Below are 27,476 nucleotides of genomic sequence, written 5' to 3' on the forward strand. Positions count from 1 at the left end.
TTGAATTTAGAAGGTAGACCGAGGACCTACTTTTCTATAAAAATTTCCAGTCACGACAAATTTACTGTCTTCCGTGACTGTGACTACAGTTCAACTTATCACACAGGTGGAAGGACTCCAAAGTGGAGTGTTGTGTCTGCATCAAGCATAGTAATCTCATCCTCTTCACTGACTGCACATTTTGCTCCTATACATGCCAGCTTTTCATTTGAGGCAGTACATTCACATCCTTACCTATATGCTTTAAGTGATTCCCCTATCAAAAAACAATACTAAAAATGAAATAAAGCAACTTCCTTATAGAAAAAGTTGTATTTACAGTTTTATTTAGCAGAGTTAAGAAGCAACCAATTTTAACACTGTTGTGCAAAGTATTTTTACCCAAAATTGCCAAGATCTAATAAGTTATTGAACAGAAATACCAGGTGTAAGGCAATAATCCTGACCAGCCATTAGAGATCACCCTATCCCAAAGAGCAGAGCTGATAAAGGTGGTAGAAAATTTGGACTGATGGACTCAATTTCCAGAAATTAAGACAGAGATGATAAAAATAGGGATCCACTCTTGAGTATACCTTTAACATCTGCAGATGAAGGAATTTCTAAAGCACGCAAAATGTACAGACAATTCCTGTTTTCAAGGGAACATTCAGTGCTTTGAATCCAAGAATACTATGTCCATACATAGTGGTCAGTACATGACTATGGCAACACATAGATGGTAAAGATCAGAAACAGGATTAAAACTTTTTCCATTCCATGTCATCAGGAGGATTTACTTCTACCTTCCTTTTACCAACATCAGACCAGTTGGTGCTCAGAACTGTGCCACCAGACTCCATCTGCAATATGAGAGAGAGCTTGTTTAGTTTGCTGAGAATTCTAGTAATATAAAAGCCACATTTCCTACAGCAAACTTCAAAGAGTAGTGATTACACAGAAATTGTATACCTATGAAATAAAACTTGACAGAGCCATAATTCCATAATCTCCAGCCCAACAGTACTTTTATCATTACTGGACACAGTGAGCTGCTGCTTCATTAACAAGAAGCTTTTAAAGGGTCAGTCACATTCTTGCTTGTGATGACTATAAATTAAACTAGATTCACACAATTAAGAGGAATTTGATCCTTTCACACCCCCTGGCAAGTCTTCAAGTTCTACATGAGCCAAACCTCTACTTCCTTTGATAATACTGATTGGAATGAAGAGACCAGTGACAAAGCACAACCTTGGACTTAAAGAGTCACATTCATTAGTGTACAGCCCTATAGCTTTCAGTGAGAGTAGCTGTACCAGTATCACCAAAAGAACCATGGCCAAAATTTATTCATTTATAGGCCCAGAATTTTGGTAATGGACCCTTTTCCCAACATATGCAAAGTTTAGTAAATCATATCAGTGTGCAAAAGTCACACATTTCTTCAGAGAAACGAATGAAGACTTACGAACGATTTGTTCATGGCACGTTTTACTTCATCTGTACCATCTGAATAGATTTGCTGGAAGAGTTTATTTAAAGCAGCATCTCCTTCTAACTTCTCATTTTTCTCCTCTTCTTTGATTTCAACTACCAGTTTGTCCCAATTCCTTGTATAGTGAGACGATGATGGGTATAAGTGCTGGGTATCTGAAAACAGAAGTGTTAGTTAACTAAGCATTTTCTCACGACTTTGAGAGCGGCAGAGAATACAGACATGCACCTGATGAATCACAGAAGGTAATGGAACATGAAAATGCAAATGGACTCTTCTGAACTGATATAAGCATTGCAGTTACAAAAATAAAGGAAACTAAGAAATGCAAAAGTTTACTTTTAGGTAAAGAGAGTTATATAATTTTGTTATCCAACACACACAAAAAAAGCTGGTGAACCGCAACACAGAATTTAAATCAAAATGAGGCAAGAGATATTGGCTGACAGAAGAAAAAACCGAAACAGCAGCCTAGAGCCACAGAATAAGTTGAGCTAAATTTAAAAAAAAATCTGAAATCAAATCTGGAAATTCAGATTCTGTCAAAGACAGAATATTTATCTGTATTGAAAAACTCCAATGTATTAGTTTCCAAGAGAAATCCAATACTTAAGGAAACAATAATTAGTTAAGCAACAGGTAACAGCATAACAACTGCTGTCCTGGGTCTGGCCAAGACAGAGTTGATTTTTTGCAGAAGTGGTGAGGGGTGGAGCCTGCAGCTCCGTGGGCATGGCCAGGGAGATAACTCTACACCGTGGCAAGATCATTGCTGCGACGGCAGTAAGGGACTCTGGCATCCCAGAAGAAGGGCAGGGCTTCCAGTCAAGAAAAACTTGTGGGGAGGGGGAAGCCATACATCATCAGGTCATTCTCACCGAGCATCCCCGGGAGCATTCTGCATGTAAATCACTCTCTCTTTTGTAGCCTTTTGTTATTAATATTGTTGCTGTTACTGTTTGTTTTCTAATTTAATTGCTGTTTCCAGTAAACTTTTTATCTCAACCCTTCACCTATTGTGCCTCCAGTTCCCAACTCCATCCCACTGCAGTGAGAAAGGAGAGGGGAAAGGAGAGAGGAAAGGAGAGTGAGACTGTGACAGTGTCCTTTGGGAGAGCCCCAGTGGGGCCCTGAATTGGCAGGTACCAGTCCTAAACCACAACACACTTAACAACATACAGAACTGCAAAACAGGGACCCAAAGAGATAAGCAGAATTAATGACAAGCATATACACTTAACAATTCATCAGATTAACAGAAGTTATGACTAAATTTAATTACTATGTTTCACTAATGGCTTGCAGACTTTCTGTCAATTCTTGGCAGTGCAAAACAAGACTATTAGGCTTTTCACTGTAAATACGAAGCTATGATTATATGAACAATATTTAACACAAAGCTATTATTAATAACTGTAACTCACTCAATACAAATAAACCATTTAATACTTCATAGTTCAGAGAACAAACCTGGTGTAAATTGTTTTAACTTAGGAGAATCTCCCTGGCCCTCCAGCTTCTCCCATCTTACAGCCTCTGGCTTCTTCATTTTTATCTCAACCTACAAAACACAAGACAAGAATAAATTAATCCAGATGCAGACAATTCTGCCAAGCAGCTCCAAAGTAGCTGGATCCTGTAGCTGTAAGAACATACATTCGGTTTTAGAAACATAGCCTCTAATACGAAGCCTGTATCACAGCCCAATTTACCTACCTTACAAGATGAAGTTACTCAATTCACACATCAAACAAGGTCCCATGTGCCTGTGCAGCTTCTGTATCAGACTTCTACCCTTTTGTTTAGGGCCACTTGACTTTCTTTTGCTTACTATTCACTTGATTCTCTTTGTAAATTATGGCATCCCAAAAGTAATGATTAGTCCCAATGTCTTTACACTGCCAGGCTCTGAGGTACTGCCTTTCAAGCATCCCTTTCTTGGCAGTCAGCTCTAATAAGTAACAGTTTTGAAAGACTACGAAATCCAACTTTATCTAAGTTTACATTTCATTTACCAAAAAATTACATGTTTGATGTGTAGTACACAAACCCAAGAAACACCCTGGGACTATGCAGATCTTCCCACTGGAGAAATTCAGAAGCTGTATTCATTTGGTTCAATGAACAAACACAGCTATGGAGAAAATTGTTGAGTATTCATTGACAAAACTGGCAATTAAAAATGGATGTGGTTGCAATTATCATAGGAGAAACAAAATTAAGTGAAGTATGTCATGCCCTATTCACAACTTCACATAATCCCTTTAGACAACCATACTGAAATGTTTTTTTCTCAATTAACCTTCTCCTTTGGTTACAGGGTTACAAAGTTGCAAAACAATGTCTGCAAAACAAGGACTGTCTAATGTCACTCCAATTCACTTAAGGAGATGTCACAAAGTTCATATGATGCTATTAATTAACTGAAAACAGTGCTTGCTAAACTTCAGTGCTTCCTTATGTGTGAACAGCTCAGCAGAAGCAAGTTCTTAGGTCTACCTAAAGCCACTACAACCTGGGGATCCCTGCAGACCCAAGAACAAAGGCACCACTGTAAAAGCTAACCTTAGATTCAAACAGCAACCTAGCAACCTCGCTGCACAGCATCATGTTGATCTGAAATTTGAACTTGATTTAATCCATTGTTCAAATCAATCACTAATAAGCAACAGACTGAGATATCTTACCAAAATTAAATTAAAATTTAAAAAAATAGCTCATTGACATTTCAATGCTTCCATGTTTGCAATCAGGATGATTTTTAAGAAACAGAATATTCAATTATGAATATTTCTTTTTACTTTTTATCCCTCAGGAAGCTAAAAATTCCCAAGCTAAGTTTAAATACTTATTTTCCACCACTAACATGTAGTGAGAATAACAAAAAGTTTAAGATAGGAGGCGTGAAATGTTCTTCAAGGCAGGGGAGAACTTTTAAGTCCAACATCCATGTGTGTCTGATTTCCTACTCCCTGCATCTGTTGGATTTTTCTATATTTTCAGCCACTTTACAAGTCCCAAATTAGGCATCAGAGTATCCATTTTTAAATAATGCCACAGAACCAAAAATAACCAAATAAAATCAAAATGCCATTAGTCTGGATGACCACCCTATCGTCCCTAAAAAAGGTCTGTATTCCAGAGTTTAATATTGCAATCTGTAAGGATGCAGAGATTTCTGTTAAATTATGCAGAATTATTATTCTTCAGTAGAACAAAATAAGTCAGTAAAGCCACCTCCACTGGACTCTTTTAAAAGCACTTTGAAAATTGCAACCTTAAAATTAATTTTTAGCACCTATACTCATAAATGTAATGCTTATTAGCTTAAGGAAGCAAAAAATATTTGAATATCTACATGTAAGACAATCAAGCAGTTCCACAAGTGGCAGAACTCGGTTTTTTTCCCCCAGTGGATTTGGATCTCCTGAGCCAAACATTTAAGTTAATTAGCTACTTACAAAGGAACTAATTAGTTACAAGCGAAACATGAGTATTAATTTTAAACCACTCTCATCTGTTTTTTATATAAACTCCTCTCAACCTGATGAGACTCTATTATCAACTAAGTTGTGCATTTCAGTTGAGGCTCTAATGTTAAGATTTTGTACTCTACTTATTAGTGCATCCCCCAACATGTTTTAGGGGAAGGGAAAAATTGCTTGATACTGAAACTGCTCTCCTCTATATCTCTTCAACTTCTCTGTTTATTTTTTCTTTCACTAGCTCCTCTTGCCCTTACATTTTAGGCTTTCCACCAATACCTTCCAGTATCTTAAGCACAGATTATTTCATCCACACCAAAAATTACCTCTAATGCAATATAATGCTTGATGTGAACTACACTAAACATGGACTTTTTTCTTCCTGAATACAATCCTCTTCAACGAGTCCTTATAAAGACTATTGGCTAACAGTCCTTTGGCTATTCATCACAGCAGTCTACCCATGCATAAAAAGAAGAAAATAATGCAGAACTTCTTTTGCTGCTCCAGTAATCCCCCTTCTTCTTTTCTCATCTGCTAGCTCTTACATTTTCCTCTCTGAAACTGTCCCTAAACTAGTACTGCACGATAAACATCCCTAAGGAGAAGCCAATAACACAAATTAATTCCCAGTGTAAGATGCAGATTTCTTAACTCTAAACCATTTCAACCCTGCCAAGCTGGAAGTGCACACAGCTGGAGAACTGAGACAGAATGTATTTCTGACACGATTAAACTTCTACTCTCCCTACTACATCCACTTCAATTGAAGTTACTCATTAGGCGAAGTGGCAGGCAGGAGCAAAGCTAGGGGAATCATTAACTTCATACCATTACACAACCATATTTTCCAAAAATATAAAGCTATAAAGTTCTGCTTGTGAAGGTGCATATTTCTTCAACTTGAGAGCTCTATTTGATCTAAAAAGCAACAACTTTCTGACTCCCAATTATGTGCACAAATGGAAATAAATGCATTTTAATGAAGGTTTTAAGTACAGATACTGATAGCTATCACACAGAAAAGTAACACATCAGCATAGACATTTGTGTCATATCTAGCAAAAAAGTACTATTAGCTTTTCCCTCTCCTTTGAAAAAAAATCATTTGGGCAAGAGAAATACATCAACACTTCACCAACTACTTTGATTCAACATTTATATTTCATAAAACGCATGCCTGTGTGCCTTGTGCCAACTTTAGTATGTAAGACAGGAAAATTTAACTGCAAATTAAATGCTCTGCATGCCACTTAAGGACAATCCTAATTCCTCAGCTTCTCCTTGTAGCTCAAGCCGTGCAGCCACCTGACCATCTTGGCAACCCTGTGCTAGGACTTGCTTCACTACATCAGTGCCTTTCTTGCAATGGTGAGCCTACAATGGGAACACAGTACTCCAAATTTATAAAAAATCCCAATGCAGATATAATACACTTTCTCTGTGAAGTCTTTTGTATTCTGGGTTCAAAGAGAGCAAAGCAAAAAGGAAAAGACACATGGAAGTTTGAGAGTAATTCGTGCACCACTTGTTTGAAATACCATCTTGAGAGAAACCTACCCCTCTGAGAAGAGGGTCAAAACTCCACCCACTCCTGGGAAAGGACACAGGTAAATTTCTACTCAGAGTTTTCTAGTCATAAAAGTAATCAATTTTTTAAAGCCTACCAGAGATTTGGACATGCTTGTTTGTGGCTTAATCTAAGTGCTAGCTGTCAGAAAAGACACCACAATTACTCTCAAAAGCTATTCTGAACCATTTCATTGATTGCATAAAAATGAAACAACACCACCTTATTTTAAGATGACTGGCATAAAAGCATTTAATCCAGTTTTAAGAAATAATTCCTCCCCTTTAGTAAAGATCAACGTAACACTAGCTGGCCAACATTTATTTTCTAGGTACATATTTAAGGTTAAGAAGTTGAAACCTCCAATCAACTTGATTTCACTTGAACTTACATTCTGGGACAGACAGTGTCAGTCTAACTGAGATACAGGGGAAAAAAGGGGAAGAATTTTTATCTTCCACCCTAAAAGGAGATTCTGGTGTACACTGACAAACTCCAAGTTGTTGTTTTTTTTTCCTAATTTCTACTGTGTTTTATATTTTACAGTCCATGGTAACGGAAAGTTCATTTACCACTGGCAAATTTCTGTCAAGCTCTGATCAGATAGATGAAGGAAACCAGAACTGGCAATGCATAAGGAACAGTCCAGCCATTAATTTCAAGACACATCAAAAATACCCTTTTCAATTCCGGTGTTCTGCTGTATCAAACACATGAAAACAAGATTTCAGTTTTTCTAATCAACTATTACTTACTGTACTACTGACTGCCTTCTCTAAGTCATAAATTTTAAGAGATTAGAGTTGTCCTTTTGTGATCATTCTATGGATTTTGTAAGACAGAACAATAGAACAATCTTCTAAAAATATAAGACCTATTCGTAAGTACTTCTAAGAGCACATATGCCTACAGTTTTAGTGTCCTAATTATTCAAAGACCTTTTATATACTGCTTGTAGTCTAAATACCAAGATTTTGGTCCATAACTTTAAATAAAATATAGTAAGATGAAAATAATTCCATATTGTTATCAAATACAAATGATAATTAAGAAATTTATTCTATCAGGAGTATACTGCAACAGAAGGAATTTATTTTGTTTGTCAGCTACATAGCATGGGGAACTGGGGGAAAAGCGTTCAAATCTCCTCTGACTGATATTACATAGCCAACACAAAATTTCTGAATTTTAGAGGAGAAGCTAGCAACACAGATCATTTTTGTATTCTAAAGCTATTTGTCACTTTATTCTTTATGTAAAACATCATTATTCCAATAGTTCTCTAGACAGATAAACCCCCTTAAGCATCATTTTATTTTATGCACTTATATAAAGCATGGGCACTGACTTATATGCTTATATAAAATAATAGTTCTCAGAGTGTTAGCAAGTTTAAATCTGTCTCATATCCATCTTCATTCATACAGAAGGAAAATAATAAAATCAAATTTGTTAAATAAGTAAATATCACACCAATCATAATGAAGGTTTCTGTATGATCTCTCCAAGAAATTGCTCTAACTAGCCCCGCCTGAAAGATGCAAGACATCAGAAAATTATCCATTAATCTTAAATATTAGCTTATAATTTATAGAAAATGCTCAAGAATATACATGGGAGATCTCAATCTGCATGAAACCTTCACAGGAAAAACAAGTACACGAGAGCAGTCAAGTCTGCATTCAAGTGCCTACAAGCAATTTAATGCAAGTACCCTAAACAGGAAAGTATCTTTCAAGGATCAGATTGCAATGGTAAGACACAACTTCAGTTAAAAATAAATCTGTTCCTCTGTTTATCTATTTGTGCACATTTGCCTCTGAATACAGACTATAATGACAGTCCAAGAGCATGTGAAACAGTTCCACTCTACCTTTTCCCTGACATTCAGCAACAGGCATCAGTTCCAGTTAGCTTCACAGGGTATTTCAGCATTTGCAAAGCAAAATATTGGTTCAAGGAAAAAACCAACTTTCCACTGATGTACACAACCATATTCTTGGCATGAAGCTGCTGAGAGTGTGCTTCTACCTCAGACATCTCTATTAAGCAACAAATGTCAACTGTAAAAGGGCCTGAAGCTTTCTAACACCTCCCCAGTTTGCAGTACAACTTTGATCTCTAATTGAAGGACAGTTCTGGGGTAAAGAAACCACTTTTTACCGCTTTTTCAAATGGATCTACACTGCTACAATGTATTGCTTGCAAAAAGCCCAAGGAACTACAAAATGAAAACTCACAGTAATTGTCCTCAGGCTATCTGTAGCTAGAGAGAAAACCAGAAAGCATGATCTCAAGTTTCCTTCAAGGTCATAAGCACAAATGCTAAAAGCACATAGTCATCTTCACTCTCCTCTTCTATGTCTGAGAAGATAACCTCAAGCACCACCTAGAACTCACTAGAAGACCTACAGAAACTGTTCATGTTACACAAGGTTTTGGGAGAACATAGAATATTCCCTGGAATCCCAAATACACTGACTGAGAGACTGAGCAGAAGAGGGAAAAGAAAGTGAGACTGACCGTGCATGTTTAGTAACAGTAGAAATCCTTACACTATTTGTACATTTCTAATTTGCTGATATATTTTCTGGACAGATACACATTGCTAGATTTTTCCTAAACATCTTCAGTCACTTATTCAAATTTTTTATGCCTTTTTCTTTCTATGAAGGGTGCATGATGACAGTAAACACACTGAGCCACTGGATAACTGCACCCAGACAACTTGCAAAGAGCAAACCTAATCCAGCCTTTACATTTTGGCTCCCTCTTCTGGAAAGAAGTAAAAGACCAAGTAGCACTACTGAAGGTGCATTCCTCCTGTGAAATGCTGAATGCAACACAGTTTTCAGCAACACAGTAATTTCATCAAATTACAAATTTCTACACTGCTTTTAGAAGCAGCTGTTACTTTTTGCTTGATCAGATTGCTACAGTCAAACACCTCTGACAGATGAGGAGTACAATCAATAACATCAACTGAGCTAGTTATGATCTATCAGCTGTGCTGTTCATGTACAAAATGCTATGCAGATACAGCACTACCTGCAAGAAAAGGGCTCAGTTCAGTGGTATTCAGCACTTTCTAACACAAACATTAATCTGAGTCCTTAGATCATCAGAATTAAATGCTGAACAACAAGAGGCAACTCCAAGTAACTTGTCACTAAATGTGCGCAGGAACCATTATCAACTCAAAGCTGAATTTGCCAGAAGTGTTATCTACTGAAAAGCAAGTAAATTTTCTCGTTAAAAAAAAAAAAAAGGCTCCAACTATGGCAGTAATAGATACAGTCACTATTAAAGGCAGCCTGTATCATCTGTAAAACTGATGACAATTGGAGAATATAAAATACTAGAGCATGCATGAAGACAAATTTAAGTTTATCTCAAAACTGGACTTCATCCACAATTATGCTGTTCCTGAGTTGGCATCAAATATTTTACATCTTCAAATTCACAGCTTGAAGTCTGCAGATGACAAACACTAATTTATTTCTGCTCAAACAGAAACTATTGAAACAGCTCAAAACATCTATCTATGCTACCTCTGCAACACCTGTTAGTCCTGTTTTTTTCCAAACAGACTTTATATCTCAGAGCTTGACACAGCATGGATTGATAAAAAAATGTAAGTTTAACTTCCTTGCTGGGAAAGAAACAATCCTTATGTTAGCAATTGTATTTTTCACCTCTGTCAATGCTTGCTGAAAAAACCAATTCAGGAGTTTGTGAGTTCTGTCTGCTCTTTGCAGTCACTTTAGAATTTGTAGTTTTGTAAATACTGTTTTCTCTTCATGAATTTGCATCTTTACCTTCATGCCTTTGAATCTGTCAAGTGATGCTGAATTAATTTCAAGCAGTATTGAGAAAACCCTCTACAGCTCCTCTTAGTTCCAAAATATGCAGGATTGTTCTCCTCTCTGCCAGTTCTGCTGTTTCATTCTCTATTCATTAAACTTTTTAGTTGTACAAAGTTCATGGACCCAAACTATCCACTACACAGCCTGCTCATACGTTCCACTGCTTCCTCATATATTTTCTCATATAAATGAAAAAGAAATGCCAGTCTTTGTTGCCCAGTGATGACTACACGATACTAGTGGCAACGTGGCTCACACATTCAAAGCAGCAGCACAAAATAAAGCAGTATGAACAAATCAAGTTACTCTCACCTGAAATTACTAATCTGCAGGAATAGATCTGTTTCTATCCCATGAAAACTCAACTTCTTTAGGAGTGCATAGTAACAAGTTCATGTAATTGGGAGCATAATGAGATTATGTCTTTCTTTCCAAGTCCTTACAAAAGGACTTCATGTAAATAGTATAAAATAATATGTGAATGGTTTGAGAGGCTTTAATCAGTAAGATTAATTTACTCAAAGTACTATCTGCTATTTTCCATGCCATTCCATAAAAGCCAAGTATATACACAAAAGTAAGAAAAGAAAACTGCATTTCTGGTAATCAAACACTAAGGCTGCATCATTCCCTTAAAGTGCTTCATATTTTTCTAAGGAAAAGAGAAACCTGTAAAGAAGTCTAACATACTTAACACAGAGCTGCTTTTAACTTTTTTCTTCCAGACTCCATCTGGTGGTCAATGGTTTAAATTGTATTCCTTCACTATGACCTTACAGACAACTTTACACTACTCCTTTCTGCAAAAGTAAGGAAATGCTGAAGCTCTGACTTCTGCAGTTAGAACACCTTCTGTATTACCTCTTACCCATTTTGTCTCAAAAATAGTCTTTCACAAGTATTTGCAAACAACAACATTTGAAAATAAATACAAAATATTTACAGTTCAGACACTGTCTGAACATAACTCAAGCTTTCACCCCAGTTTTGGAACCTCAGAGTAAACCAGGTGGTAGACTACTGAAGATTATTTCAGATATAAGCCTAGGCTGGAGATGGCAGTGTGGAAAAGACAAAGTCAAATGAACTTCACAGTGCTCAGTTCATGTAGCTGCTTCCTAATAAAGTAACGGAAAACTTCAAGACAAGCTAGGTAAGCACATAAAGAAGACAGGACCTCAGCTACTGTTCCTGACAAGGTCCATCCTCATTCCACTCAAATTTATACAAATACTAATGGACTATCAGATTTTCTATGTACTTTGAGCCATGTAAGCTCTTACACTGTGGGGGGTAAGTAAAGTGCTCAATCACACAACCTGCCCAGGTTTCTTTGCACAAGGAGTGGAAAAACAAGACTAACTTTCTATGGTAATCCCCTCATGCCATCCTGAAGTCCCTCTTCCATGAAATGATGCAAGAATTATAGGTACCTTTCTGAGAACAGAACAGATAAAATGAAACATGCGTACACAAGAGAATTTCCATAAGCTCTGTAGAACCACTGCTAAAATACAAGAAAAGAATCAACATCATATTCCAGCACTGGGGATTCAGGCTTAGCTCTGTGGGGACAAAGCATATGTCTGTCTATCCATTATGCCAACAAGAAATGCTATGCCAGACCAGTGTTTCTTATTTTTCAATACTGATAATATAAAAGAAGACAAATACTGAGATGGAAGCATTCTCTCACACCATGCCATTTTCAAGCATCCTTAGGCATGTACTATTTCCTGGAACAGCACAGAATAGTATGGAATACGCTCTCTTGAAAAGCCATGGGCAGTTAACTGCATGGTGAACCATTACCAGTAAGAAGCCATGAAAGGGTAGAAATAATTTCACTGAAATCTTCCAACTCTGCCTTTTATTTCTCAGGCACACAAAGATAATGCTTCATCAGGCAAGACTGGCTCCTGAAAGTTTCGTGAAGGAGTGTTCATGCTTTCCAAATACCTGAATTTTAATAGTGAGGATCAGTCTTCTTCCTTCAGCAACAAGTGAAAGAATCATCAACATAACTGTCATTTGCACTTCAGTAAGCACTATCATATTACTATTTCTTACATTATATTATTATTTCTCATATTTGCAAAAATTTAGAAAGCCTCTCACCAGCTGAAAGACCCTGAAGAAAGAAAAAGCATTTCTATATGAAAAGCAAGACACTATGACTGTTGCAGAGAGACAATAGAACAGAAACATTTTCAGGATTGCAACCGTCCAAGAAACGATCTGCACTTTAAGAAGCTTACCTTTGTTGAAAGCACTTTAAATGTACTTTGCTCTGGCACTATAGAATGAAGAAGATCAAGCTTTAAGTTGAAGTCTTCACCAGATGGGAGTCTCACTGATGCATTCATCTGTTAAAAGTCAAAAACACGTCTCTGGTCATCTTTGACAGCAGCTCCATTTTCAAGTAAAGGACAGTCATTTCACACAGAGATTAAGTGATTAAATTAATATAATTTCAGGCCATGTCATTACACTACTGCATTATTGGACAAGATGTTTCTAAGAAACTAGAAAACGAACAAAAGATTTCAGTTCTTGCTACATGTACTCAAAATCTTGTAAGCTTGATCTGAAGTCTTTAGGAAAGAAATTATACAACAAATGGAATATCAACATATAATTAATGGAACAAGAAAACAATCTGCAGCCTCTCTTCTAATACAAGCAAGCTACTTGCTTGTAAGAGCAAGTGCTCAGACTATCTTAACAACCTAAAGCAGATAACAATAACCAAGTACTTCTGTTATTTCATGAAGTATCAAGTTAGTTGAGAATAAGAACCTAACTCTTCAATATTGTCAGCTAAATTAAACATGAAATTCATTGATACAACACATGGTACTTCATTAAAGAGATTACTGTACTTCCTTCAAAAATATATTTTGCTGCCACAATTTTAATGGTGCCAAAAGGAAGAAAAACCTACCCACCAATACTCAGTCTACTTCTGTAACTGTCCTAGAGCAAAGTATTACTCATGCATATCTATTTTGAGAATACCTTGTTTTGCCCAGTCCTGCTCCAGATGCATGTACAGTCTAATGTTTAAATCCAGATTACTTCTTCCCCCCCCCCCTCCACACAGGCAGATGAAACCCAGATGTTCCCTTGCAGCATGCACACCTCATACTGCTTGTGTTCACGTCCAGTAGGACATTGCTGTGGCCACTGATCCCAAATCACCTGACTGGGCATACACTCATGTGCAGCACAACTGTACAGAAGAGAAGCTCAGGCAGAACAGCTCCCATCCCATTCTTTTCATGCTACTGCAACATATAATGCTTGCTCACTGGCTTGAGTACTGCATCTCAGGGAAATTTATCAATATCATGAGTATCAATAACCAATACAAATCACCTTTCTCTCCAGAAACTGCACACTGACATCATCCTTCTGTGCATTCTTGATCATTATGGTCACAATTACTTGAGATTCTGTTTGGTACCAGTCATATCTTAAAAAAGAAAAAAGAAGGAACAATTTTTTTTTGTTTTAGATCACACAGCATATAAAATTAGATCACTTTCCTAAACCATTTGCTTTTTAGTTCAGAATCTTTAAACTATCTCAAAAACATTACCTATACCAGGCACAATGTAACAGGCTTTGAATTAAGCTCAGCATGAGAATGAGAAAACTGAAGTCACAATGCTGATGCTATTCCCCTCTCCCCTGGTTAGGTTTAACCTCCTGAAAATACCATTTAGTCTGAACAAAAGCGATGGCACTGAGAAATATTTTACTTGGACTGCCACATTTCTAAAGTTACCTCAAAAAAACCTCCTACAGTCATTATCCTGCATCTCTAATCCCCAAGCCAAAGAACAGAAATGTCAATTACTTTAAATTTCACAGTAAAACTGAAGTCAACTTACTTGATCTTTGGTGGCAGAGGCTGCTGCTGTGTATTCTAGTTGAAGCACATTCAGTCAGAAAGAGAGTTACATAAGTGTAAGTGAAAATATACCATGAAGTACTTTTCAAGGCACAAATCATTTTCACCCACTGCTCCCCTTTTTTTGATTCCATCTGCTCCCCTGCCTTGATTTATGTGTGAACATGAACTTACAGGTGAAGCTTTTCACTGTTTAGTTATTCATGGCAGATCACAAATTGAAAAATTTAAATTTACATTAAATATGTCAGTCTGCAACTTGAATACATTTTATAAATAACAATTAAGTTCAACTTAAACTCATTTCTTCCTGGATAAGATGTATATTTATGTATATGTGACTACGCTATTAATCTATAAATCATGAAGGAAACCTGAAATAGGTCTGAGAACTCAAGGTTTAACTTTTAAATATAAAATCCTTCTAAATCTAAGATTTGTCTTTACATACTATCACCATGCTTCCTGTACATTTTTCTCCTCTACCTTATTTTTAAAATTGAAATTATTAAACTATTAAAGAGTGAGCAGAAAATCCAATGCAAAGCCCTCCTTTTTTTTGTCCCAAGAAAAAAAACCCAAAAAACAACAACAAAAAAAACCAGAAGGAGAGGTAAATTTCAACATTTCTTATGAAGACTTCCAATAAAAAAAAAAAGGAAACAAAGTTGAGCAGGTTATAATAGAAAAAAGGTCTGCACAAACCACTTCCAAGCTTCTGGAAAAGAAAAGTTACTTTCTAACAGTCCCAATCCAATTAGTACTGACAACACAATTAACCACAACTGGTTAATTTGTAAATTAGGCTGCGAGCCAGAAAGTTAAAATTTGCCTCAAATGAATGCAAGTAATTGCCAGATTTGTTAAGCATTCCTAAGAGCTTTCAGGGTTCACATTTTGCAGCCTTGGTCTCAAAAGCACTTATGATTAGAAGAAAAATGAAATGCTTCAGAATTGCATGCAATAAGAAAGATGCTTTTTAAAGTTTGGAAGTGAAGTCACTGAAGGAGAAAATATATTATAGCATAACAAAAAAGTCAAAACAGTGAACATATTAATGAAAACATCTTACCAAATCAGTCTGTGATGCTGAAAAAAAAAAAGAATAAAATTGCATTTTCAGAAAAAGACATATTGAACTTACAAGGCACAATCTTACCCTAGCTTGATTCAGTCATTCAAGACATCCTTCATTCACTCCAGTCTCAACAGCAGAGGAGGTAAAAACACGTCAGTTCTACCTCTAGTGTTTTGCTTTCACGACACTCTACTTTTTAATCAGACTTCAATCAGCAACTTGCGCAAACCAACTCTAATATAAATCATATTCTGGTTAATTAAATCAACAATCTTTCCATTACATTCCCTTGCTTGCCTGAAACTGATACAGGCCTTTTTTAATGAAAAAAAAATCACAGAAAACAAAATTTTTTAAAAAAAATCAGTTTCTGGGAGTCTGCACTAAGTTTATCATCCATCCATCCCCAGGAATAGCACAAAGCTCTCACCACATTTTTATCTCATGCCAGAGAAGCCCCACTGGGGAATGAGATGGAAATTTGGCAGAGAAATCCACTCACATGACCCTAAATATACTGTAGTACTTGTATCTAAACTATAGCTTAGTATCCCCTCTTAGAAGTATTTTTTTTCTAAAATATTTCAGATTAAATAGGTTTGAAAAGAAAAAAAATATCTTTCTCTTTGCTTCTTTATAATACACACTGACAAAAAGAGAAAAAAATACTAAGCTGCAATGAAGAAATCAGAGTTATTGCTCTGTTGGCCAGTTTGGTTGTTTTGTTTTGCTGGTGTATCAGAGGATTAAGAAAATGGTTCAAGAACGACAAGACAGTGAATATTCAGGATAAAACAGGAAAACCTAGCTGGACCAGACAAAACACTGCAAAATACAAATATAAATATGACATTAAAGAAAAAGGTGTATTATAAACTCTTTCAGAAGAAATTGTCACTCAATGTAATTCTTTGCAAAAAAGACCACGCATGCGAATCACTTAAATAATTCCTTCAAATAAAATTAAACCTAGCAAGACATGTCTCACAAAGCAGGAATCTGCTCATCCCTATGCAACACAAAAGGCTTCTCCTCTATTTGGTTTTTAGCCAACACATTAACACAAACTTGTTCTACTGTCCCATTCTCCAGTGTGCAGCACAGAAAGGAGGGAAAGTCACAACAGGCAGAGGAAAGGAGTTATTCTGCTCTCTTTCATCAAAATCCCTAGGCAGCTTAAGCTCTGTAGATAAGTTAATTGTCAGGGCTGGCTGGCTGTAGGAAGACATGAAAGGAAACTAAGCTCACACTCAGTGACTACCATGGGTAAGTCACCAGAACAGCCATTAGCACCCGTGGAACTTTCCACATAGAATGAAGGAGCAAAATCTCCAAATTTCTACCTCTTTCCAACTTTATCTTCTGCAAAGCTTGAAAACTTATTTTGATGTAGGCTTTAGATAGCAAGCTGACACAATTCTACAGCTAAAATTGGTTCACAGTTGTGTTTGAAAATAAGTTAAAATTAATTATGACTGTCTGATCTTTAAATAGGTACTCTCCTGGCACAGCTAATTATTACATTAAAAACCCAATAAAAATGTTCCTATAAATCTGAATGAAGCATACAAATGCTAAGAGTGTCTACTCTAAGAGAAACAAGAGACAGAAAAACATGACTTCTAAAAAAGAAAAAACAAATTATTTTTTATTTTTTATTATTTATTCTAAATAAGAGGAAAGCTGTGAATCTTTGAAAAACATAACACAACTTCCAAGCACAGGGCATATCAAATCCCTCACTAAGTAAATATGTTTTTCCTTACCATTTAGTGTTTCTTCACATCTTTTAATCCAAATAGTAAAGGTATCATCTACATCTAGAAGAGATCAAATACAATAATATGAAAACTCTTCAAGTTTTACATGTATTGCATGAAGAAAAAGTCCTCTCAGTTTTACAACTGGAACAAATCCATCCCAAACTTGTATCAATTTACTAAAAAAGTTGTTATTTCCTATTACCTTCCTGTAAGCTCTGTCATTCCACTCAGGCTTTCAGTATTTTTGTACAACTTCACTATGTGCTATATTTAATTAAATTCTAATTAATTTGTAGGAGACTAGATTTTGTCTGACACAAATATGCTATTGCTTTCCAGTCTGCTCAATCCCTATGTAGCTGTTTAGAAAGCAAAATGTACAGTTTCACATGTTTCCATTCTTCTTTAAATTACTTTTTCAAACAGTCACACACTTCCTCTCCAGAGAAATGTCAGGAGAGATGGTCTGGTGTGTGGACAACCCAGAGTTGTGCAACTTTGGACAAACATCAAGTATTCTCTCCTGGATGCAAGCCTCCCAGATAGAAATTAATGCACTAGAAAATAGGTAAAAAGATGGTAGTGTAATCATCTTATTTCAACAATATTCAATAATACTCAACAATACTCAACAATATTCAACAATATGGCAAGAGGAACTGAAAAAATCTGCATGCATCACACAGTTGAAGGAAGGAGTATTGCTTTCTAATGTTATTTCATAAAATAAAGAAACATTGTACATTCCACAGCTCACCAAGTCCTACTTCAATATCCTTGTAGGTGGGTAATAGAAAGGTTGCTGTAGTACCCAGGGCCTGTCAGAACTACCAGTGATGAGCACAAGTAGGAAGCTTATCCTTTTCAGCACTCCAGACAGAAATTTAAAACAGCCCTTACATTAGCAAAGAACAGAAACCTGTACACATGTACTTCTGCCCACCTGTGTGGCAAAGAAATAAGCTTTGCCAGCAAAGAATTCCCCACCACAGCAATTCTTCCCAAGGCAGCAACAGCTGAAGTCTCTCTTCATTACCTGCTTAGCGTATGTCACAAATTTTCCCTCTGTGCTTTGTTTACTTTGCACTAGCTGCATTTAACTGGAAGTTAATTGTGTTTCCAAAATGCCTATGCTCACAATTGTTTTCACCTGGGATCCACGAAACATTCCACAAAGGTAAATTCAGTTACTGATACAAACTTGCCAGCAAATTAGGTAATATATGAAAGAGATTCAACTAAGCCTGTAATTTTAAAAAGACCTTCAGGAGACTCCTCATCTCACAGCAGGCCACAGAATTTTGTAATGAGATAGAGGAAGCACAGCAGAAAGTATCTCCAGATAAGAGAGTAATCAGGAAGTGCTACGAAGCCTCAGAAGCTCTTCAACTGAGTAAGCAGCAAAACAACAGCAAATTAAATTCGAACAGGTAGAAATGAAGCAATTCAACACAGGAAAACAGACTTAGCTAAAAAGGTATCTGCAGCTCTGTGCTGTACTCTAAAACATAAACAGAATGTGAGGTTATCCATGTGCATGGAAAACCTCAAACTGATACTGGTTGCCTGGGGTGGGGCAAGAGTACAAAAAATAAAGATTAGTCATTCAATTAAATTCAGCAGTGATGAGCTTGGAGATGTACAAAAAGTTACCTGCCAAGTAAGGAAAGCAACGTGTAGGTCAGTGGAAGGAATCTCTCTTCCTTTCACAGAAAGTTACTAAATAGAGAACTTGACTAGACTGCAAAGACTAATCTGTTTCTCTACTGTAAAATTCGTGGAGACCAACAAGTCATCTAAACTACCAATACAGAAAGAGCTGAATGAAATCTCTTATTTTCAACTCCTGTTCCAGGGCAGTCTAAACTGTCAACTGTGGGTTGCTGCAATTTTACCACACTCCCCTTCTACTGCTAGCCCAACACTGCTCTGCCACTTCACTTTTGATGACTTCAGCACTCAGACCCTTTGTTGGGCCATTTCAACACATTCATCCAGGAGGAAAGACTAAAAATTGTAGCTTTCTGCAGACTTAATGCACTGAAAGAAGAGGCTAAACAAGCATAAGAGTAATAAGGAGCATGATCATTTGGCATCAAGCACAAACTAGCTTACACGTCCATGAAACTCCACTTTGAAATCAGAGGATTAGATCATTCATTTGGGAGATGCAAAACAATTACATTTTTGCTAAGCTTACATGTCCCAGCCACTACTATTATAGATAAGACAACACACTGAAAAGATCTGGACAATTCTTATCAGATTAGTGCACTTTGCTCTACATAACCTTTCAAGAATACCTGTTTTTACATCTTTTCTTGTTGCTTGGAAGAGAGGATAAGGTTTTATTTTTAACAGGGGATAGGAGAGAAGAGAAAGGCATCACAACCATCTTGCAATTGCTTTGTTTTGTGCTTCCCCATGTGTTCTACCAAAGCTTTGTTTTAAACTACTCGTTTCCTGCTTACTGAATAAAGTCAGGTTTTAAAAAAGTTCTAAGTGTTCCCAAACTAAAAAGTGCCCAAGTCCAGCTGGAAAGCCAACACCTCAAGTAGAAGAAACAAACATAAATAAATATGCTTCTGTAATTAAGTGGTATGTAATGTAAGATAAAAAACTACTTTGTCAGTCTGAATACCCACCAAGTTGCACATTCTTTCTAAAGACTGATCTATCAAACTGTTTAAGAATAAATTCCAGCTATATGTAAAAAGCCTGCTCTATTAAAAAAAATTTCTATGACACTTAGCACTACAACATTGCCACTATATATCTTCAAGACCTCCAGGAAGCAGGAAAACACTCCCCATTTTCTAAAGAAAAAATAAATTAGCTACTGTCAGGGCACGACATTGGTGGCTGGCTTTTTGCCCAGGACTGAGATTAACGAGAGAGAGGCTGTTTTCTTGTGTTCGGACTTGATTGTTTATTCTTTCCTTATCTATATTACATATATACAGAGTACAAGGAGATACATACACTAAGACAGAGAGGTGCAAAATGGAGAGCAAAGAATCTTTCCAAGGTCTTTGATGTGTCTTTTTGTCCAATAATCAAATGCCAAGTGAATGATTTCTCTTAGTGACTTGACACCTGTGGGCTGCACTGCAGATTCTTTCATCCAATCACTCATTATTACCCAAAAACCTTTAGAAGAAGATGATGAACAAGGAAGGAGAAGGAGAAAGGGACAATGCCCTAAATCCTCCATGTTGTCTCTTATTCACTAATATAGGTTAAACCCTAAACTCTAACTTTCTCACCCAGTGACTTAAGAAAACTCTAACTTACACATTCACACTATTAGTTTCTTTACTTAACTTTAAAAGCTGTCTCTACGGTTTTAGACTAAACTCAGTGCTGTCTTGGGTGTCAAAGCCAGGCACCACAGATAAGGGCCTATTTTCTATGCCTCTGACCCCAACAAGCTACCAACTGCTAAGAACTTTGATACACATTTTTAAACAGTTTAACACTTTCATGCAGTGAGTGCATCAAGGTTCCCTGAAGTCAGACAGTTGATGTTAGGAACCCAGTACATTAGCCTTGAAAAAAAAATCTTTAGTCTTCGTTTTAATCTAACACATTACCCATTATTTTAACATAAGGAGTACTGTACACACAAGAAACTTTAATACTTACTGTCCAGCCTCTGTCCCTCTCTGAAAGACTCTAAAGCAGATGCATAGTTTTTGATATGATATTCACCTAACCTGACACAAATAAAGAAAACCACAAGAAAACAATGATTACTTTTCAGTGTACTACACATTCTATAGATAACATGTTGTACTGGTTAAAATTATGTGCAAGAATTTACCCAAAAGGTGTGTTTTTGAAATGGCGAGGGCATTAAATAATCACCCCAAACAAAATGGCTTTATTACAAATGGGTTGCAAGCAGCATGGCTTTGAATTTATTCATTCTCAGTGTTGCAAAAATAGCTTGCACAGAACCATAATCCAAAACTCTAGTACTGACCTACAGGTTATCACAATATTCCCGAAGTACCATAAATGATACATACCCTTTTCTAAGGAGCGCTACCGCATTATTTGGGTTGAGTTCCAGAGATTTTTTTGCATCTGCTACTGCATCTGTTGAAAGTCAATTTAAAGTTGAGAAACATAATAATGTTATAAAAAGCAGTGAACTGTCAAGTCTTTAAGTAGTAAAATTTTTCTAGGATGTATGATGTTATCTTAGCTTGCACACAAATCACACTGTTTGAATTAAGTCTAGCCACAACTGCCACACATGAATTCCTCATAGAGCTGCAGAGCTCTTATGTAAGATGCAGCATAACTTTCATTCAGTGAATTCCTCTACTTAGATCTGAAATGTGATTCTGTTTGTTTGGTTTTAACTGAAAGAAAAAACAAACCAGATCTTATTCAGTTTATCTTTTGCCCAGGCATTATTCACGTATCACATTCCTACCATGACAGGATTCAGTCTTTACCAAGAACACAACCATGGAAGACACAACGCAAAAATCTCAAAATCTGCCTAAGAATTCTGCTTATAAAAAGCTTCCAAGATAATACTAGACTGAAATAAAACAGAAAGCTGGGAGTCTAGAAAACCCATTTCACTGAAAGTTTTGCTGTAACAAAACAATCTAAGTAAATGACAAGACTATGTATTAACACCAAAAGCAGCATACTAAATTACAGGTAACACTTTCTCTCGTTACTATATTTGGCTCCAGAATGAAGACATCTCCTGTAAAACACATATTATGATACACTTGTAAAAGAATTCTTAGACTGAAGATGTTACCAGCATATTTCTGTAGAAGAATATGAGCATAAGCTCGTTGACAATAACACTCGGCATCATCTGGATTCTTTTCCAAAGCTGTTGTCAGTTCCTGTAAACACACATATAAAAAAAAAATGAAATGATACTTCGGAAATCCTTATAAAAACACAGTATCAAACTCTGTCAACTAAGAGACATTTCAGAAGACAAAATTCTAACTGGCATTTCTTGTTACCTGTTGCTTAGTTCTCATGCACAAAGCTAAACACCAGAGCCTGAAGTACAGGGAACCTGCCAGTTATACCAAATTCAAACAGATTGTTTCTTACTGCAAAGGAAGTGGGATTTCAAATCCTCTAAACATGAAGTCTAACACAGATGATCCTCTCTATTCCAAAAACCTTCATAAAATTCTCAGCGTACTTGTACACAGGTCTGTTGGATCTGAGAGAGGAGTGCAGTATTAGGAATTTGAAAGTCAATGCACAGTATGTCAGAACATTTGTGTGGAGATAAGATGCTATGAAATACCATGTAACACATATTATAGTGCATAAAAGATTGTTTCAATTTATGCTGAGTACAAAAGCAGGAGAATGAAAGATTTATGGAGCACAGGGCTCAGAGGAGATATTGCACAATGGAAATAAGCATAAAGTAGTCCTTTGTTAAGGGAATCACTGGATATATGGATTGAAATAATAACACATTGCTTTCTCTGAGAAAAGTTCATGAATAAAATCATAGCAACTTGAAGCAAACACGTGGAAAAAGAGCATCTCCAATTCTCTCCTTATTGGCAAGAGAAGTTCTTCCCTCTCCTAGAAGCCAGTCAGTCTTCCAACAGCAACTACAGTACGCTACTACAGTATAGTAACTCTGTTTACTAAGCTCACTTCTACTCAGACTTCCACCTGGAATCTAGCAAGCATGAATGTAGCTAAGACACAAGCTTTAAATCTGCAGAAATATTTGTACAGCACAGTTGCCAAAACTCTGTCCCACCAAGCCAGAGAATAAAGAAGGAAAGGCAGACTTGCCTTAGTTCTAATTCAGACCAGTGTATTTTTCTAACAGATGTCACATAAAGTATTTATGCCATGTGGGACTTACGGGGCCAGAACAGCTTCTTCTAGCAGTGGCACGAGTTCTTACAATGCAATTTACACACACACCTCTATAGAGGTACAGTACATAAATCTAAATCCTTGGGGGTCTCTGAAGAAAGGGGCAGTAGAAGAAAGTAGACAGTAGTAACTTGATCTGATTGTACCAATGCCTTCTTGAGATTTAAAGTCATTCAAAAGCAGCTGTCATCATGGAACTACTCATGGCTACAGGTATTCTACATGGCAGGGATGTGAGGCAACGCGCATATTAAAATTGGTTTGTACTATGCTAAGAGGTGAAGTACTTCTGACATTCAAAATCAAGCAAGGTCTGACTCTGACACTGAACATCACAGGCACATCCAGGTTCAGAGGCACTGCTTTGACGGATCACCTCTCCCCCCCAGACATTATTTCCTGTGATTTATGTTGATGACAGAGGCACCAGTTAGAGCCAGCAACATATGAATGGATCCTCCTACAAAACTAACCCTCACCACAGGAAAGCAAAGCAAACCAAAGCCAAGCATTTTCAACAGTATGAAACTTTTCTCTTTGTGTGCTTTTTATCAGTAAGTCACCACACCTCACTCAGGCACACACATGAAGCAAGTACCTCCAGTGAACTATTTGAGAGGCCAAGTAATGCTGGACTAGCACTGGGAACTCCAGATTATGGACATCAGCAACAGTTACTCAGAATAAGCTTAGACTTTGTCCTCACACTCAAGTATGTGCTTTCTGCATATTTTGACTCTAAAGGCACCTACCATGTGACCAAACTGCAGATCTGTTTCTAAATACACTGGAAAATTTGATAAAGAGTCTGCATGAATTACAGGTGCCTTATGTCTCCACATAGTACCCTACATTTTCAACTTAAAATGAGAAGTCATTCATGAGTTCACAGCTTTATCATTCAGCCAGTATTAAAAGATCAGTGATGGTCTTTGAATTGCATCAGATGCAGGTGCAGAAAGCCAAAGCACAATCTCCAGGAATTAAAGCAATTAAAAATCCTTAGGACACAGTGCAGAAATTCCAGGCCAACTGGACAGAAGTCTAGCCAGATATGAAATATCTGATATGAAAACATTGCACAGCATCATTTCTACAGAATTGTCACCATGCAAGCACAGTGCAGCACCTGGAGACCTGAGTCCCTAAGTCAGCAAAATGCTACTCTGAGCTGTGGGTCTTACTAGTTCAGAGACTACCAAGCACAATCTGCCTACTCAATCCAGGAAACTGAAAACAAGGCCTTAACAACTGACACCAATATTACTGTGTCAGGTATTAAATACTGTCTATAGAATGTTTTACATCATGCTCTGAATGCACAAAGAACTGAAATATAAGCTAGAAAAGCAAAACAACTATGTTAATCCAGGAAAAAAAACAGAAAAGCACATTCTGACAGTACTTCTTAACACTTCTGAAGACCTTTTGGTGTAAGGGATTCTTGGTTTGTTTGCTGGTGGGTTTTTTTAAACACAAAATGTGAAACTTACTTTTTTTTTTAGATCTTGAATTAGTTTTATTATGCCATATAGATTTAGCTATTCCAAACTGGATTTTAAATGTCATTTATCTTTTGAAAAACTTATGCAAGTTACAGTCTAAACCCCTAATAACCAAAAAATTTAACTTCATCATTTTCTTTGCAGAAAAATAATTTAGTATAATTTTATGGTTCTACCACCCACTCTCTTCAAGCAGCACTAACCATTTACATACTCTCCCCTTGCAAGTAGTTAAATAGAAATACTTATCCACCCTCCAGTTCTGTCTTCTCATCAACCGTCTGTTTCAAGTAAAAATAACCTTAGAAAACACATTAAAACAAATTTACTGATAAAGTCATAGAACAGGCCAGGTTGGAAGGGACCTCGAAGGACCATCTCATCTAACCTTTCATGGGAAAGCCTGCCTAGATCAGAGTATCTAGCAACCTGCCCATTCGTTCCTTGAAAACCACTAGTGATGGGAACTCGACCACGTCCGTGGGAAGGATGTTTCAGTGAGTGATCATTCTCACAACATAAAAATTATTTTCTGCGGAGATGAAAGGAAGATCAGTCGAGGTGACCACAAAATATAGGGAGAGGGGAAAAAATAGACCAGGGCAGAATAAAAACCAAGACGGAATACCTCTCTTCAACAAGCTTGGAGGTTTTATACCTACAAATCTTAGCTGCTTCAGTTGCGTGAACTACCATCTACCTACAAGGCAGAGAAAGTTGGTTTGTTTTGCTCCCCCCCACACCCCTTCTTTGCCACACAGGCAGCACGAGTGCTGTGCCAGGTCTGCGCCGGGCTCCCCTGCAGCCCGACGTCACCCGAGCCAGGCTCTCGGGACCCCCGCCCGCCCCCGGCCCAGCCCGGCCCTCACCTGCGCCGCCGCCCCCGGGTCCCGGTCGACGTTCGCGTCCGAGGACCTGCCGAGGAAACACAACGCCGTCAGCGGGCGGGCTGCGGGGCCGCGGGAGAAGCAGGGCCGGGCAGGACGCTCACCGCGGTGGGGCCGCTCCCGATGCCGCTCCCGCCGCCTCCTCCATGTCGCCCGTCGCCCCCGGGAAACTTCTGGAGCCGCCGAGGCGCCCGCGCCGCACGCACCCCGCAAGGCCGCGCCGCGCGAGGGCTGCCGGGAGGCGCGGGGGAGCGGCCGCGCAGGCCCTGCCCGGCCCCGGCCCCGGAGCGGCCCTGCCCGCCCCTTCCTGCCCCGAAGTGCCCGCCCCCTGCCTCCCTGCCGCGGGGAAGCTCGGCCTCTAAGGCTCTGAGCTGCTGGGGATTTGTATGGAATTCTGCGTTTTCTTCAGTCGTTAACCGGTAGCTGTAGCTGGCCCAGTGATGACTGAGTAGCTGCGCAGTTGCGCTGTGAGCATGGTACGCATGACTGATCTTTCGTTTTAAAGGAAAAGGGAGAACAGTCAGCAGAGGAATTGTCTGCCTGGGCGGGAGCCGCCAGCAGTGGAGTCAGCAGGACTGGGCAGTAACTGGGGGAAAGGTCATTGCGGCAGTGGGACATCGGGACCACTGAGCCCCTGAGCACCTCCTCGAGGCGGACACCAGGCTCGGAGGGAGGGAAGAACTGCGCCCGCAGGCGTGAGAAGCAAGAGATCACAGAATCAGTTTGGCTGGAAAGGACCTCTGAGATCATCGAGCCCAGCCCCTGACTGAACACCGTCATGTGAACCAGGCCAAGTCCAGTATTTCCTAAAACACTTATTAATTTCTAATTAATGAAAAAGTTCTATAATTTGTAGCCAGTGAAGACTTATGTCTTTGTTAAAATTTATACCTGGTGTGAAGTTATAGTAATTAGAGAAAAAAACAGTCTTTTGTGGGTTACCACCTAGCTCCCTACTTTGTGCAAGTCAGAATACAAAACAGAAATACCTCTCAGTGTGTGAGCTGATGCTGTGCACCAGATACCCAGCCTATGTTCAGGACAACAGGGTGGTGATTTGCAATCCTCCAGGAGGAGGATGGCATTTCCTTTCGTCAAATGTCTCAGAAATAATAAAAAAAAAGGCCTTCTTCTCCTCCATGGATTCACACATGTGTGGAAAAGAACTGAGGCCTCAATTTTTATTTTCTGACTCAGAAGTGACTAGGATTTTAGCTGTCGTGTTTTGTTTGGCTGCTGCCACAGGCACAAAGGCAGCTATGACAGGGGAGGGGTTGCTCAAACTCCCAATGTGAGCTCTCATTTTATGATTTACTCCAGCTTCTCCCTTCCTTTGCCATACCAAAGAGAGTTCAAAGTACAGATCCACCCGGCTGGCACACCAGAGCCCAAGGGATATGGGGAGGGAGTGATTTCAATTTACTGTCTGTTATACAACAGTCTGCTGCTGGAGACACGTTACTGCTGCTGGAGATTTTCTCCACTTCTCCAACTGACATAAACGAAACTGACAAATCATTTTCCATGTGTAATAGCTGCATTTATGGCATGAAGTTTTGTTGGTAAAGCTGTAACCTTTTGGTGCAATTTTTTTCCCCCCCCCCACATTTCCAGTAAACACCAAATCAACTTCCCTGTATCAAAAAACACTAATGTCAGTCAAGTATTATCACTTCAGGTTTCCTAGAATTATGAAGTACTTGTAGTATAGGAAAACATCCCTATGTTACAGTTTGATTAAAAAAACTAGCCTCCCTCTCTAGTGCTTCTGACAATCTAACATAGCCCTTGGGATGAGGACTGTTACCAAACACGCTTCCACAGTGCTTATCCACATTCCTGAAAATATTGCCAGTGCTCCTCAGCTGCAGGGAGCACTGCCAGATAAACAACCACCAGTGTGGGTATGACCAGCCTTCCTGTAAATGGGGTGAGGCGCTGGGTTTGCAGGTGGACTGTTGAGTCAGAGGGAAGAAACACTGAATTAACATGGCAGCTGTGGCAGAGAACTGCTTGTTCAACAGTTTGTAGAGT

General features: G+C 38.1%; 1 protein-coding gene across 1 annotated transcript; it reads right to left on the minus strand.

Moving 5' to 3' along the window:
* Positions 1-309: 309 nt before the first annotated feature.
* SUGT1 (SGT1 assembly cochaperone of MIS12 kinetochore complex) lies at positions 310-25,917 on the minus strand. The gene is made up of 13 exons (XM_088051289.1): positions 25,860-25,917; positions 25,425-25,813; positions 21,942-22,032; positions 21,187-21,256; positions 20,801-20,871; positions 17,159-17,212; positions 15,387-15,403; positions 14,295-14,329; positions 13,777-13,873; positions 12,657-12,764; positions 2,948-3,038; positions 1,451-1,632; positions 310-842 (listed from the first exon to the last, which is right to left on the minus strand). Exons 1-13 carry the CDS (start codon positions 25,915-25,917, stop codon positions 741-743), a joined length of 1,365 nt encoding a protein of 454 aa, XP_087907415.1. The 3' UTR covers positions 310-740.
* Positions 25,918-27,476: the final 1,559 nt, after the last annotated feature.

Source organism: Pseudopodoces humilis, chromosome 2 (assembly GCF_049639895.1).
Source record: "Pseudopodoces humilis isolate 2021_Gansu_Grassland_sample_001 chromosome 2, ASM4963989v1, whole genome shotgun sequence".
Taxonomy (NCBI): domain Eukaryota; kingdom Metazoa; phylum Chordata; class Aves; order Passeriformes; family Paridae; genus Pseudopodoces; species Pseudopodoces humilis.

What these genes read in the sequence shown, in the direction of transcription:
- SUGT1 (XM_088051289.1), bottom strand. Translation starts at nt 25,917, where the DNA reads ATGCTCACAGCGCAACTGCGCAGCTACTCAGTCATCACTGGGCCAGCT. An exon ending in GTAGCGCTCCTTAGAAAAGG is followed by an intron (nt 20,872 to 21,186) that starts GTATGTATCATT and finishes TATTTGTGTCAG; the next exon opens with GTTAGGTGAATATCATATCA. An exon ending in CCTCTGCCACCAAAGATCAA is followed by an intron (nt 13,874 to 14,294) that starts GTAAGTTGACTT and finishes TTCTTTTTTAAG; the next exon opens with ATATGACTGGTACCAAACAG.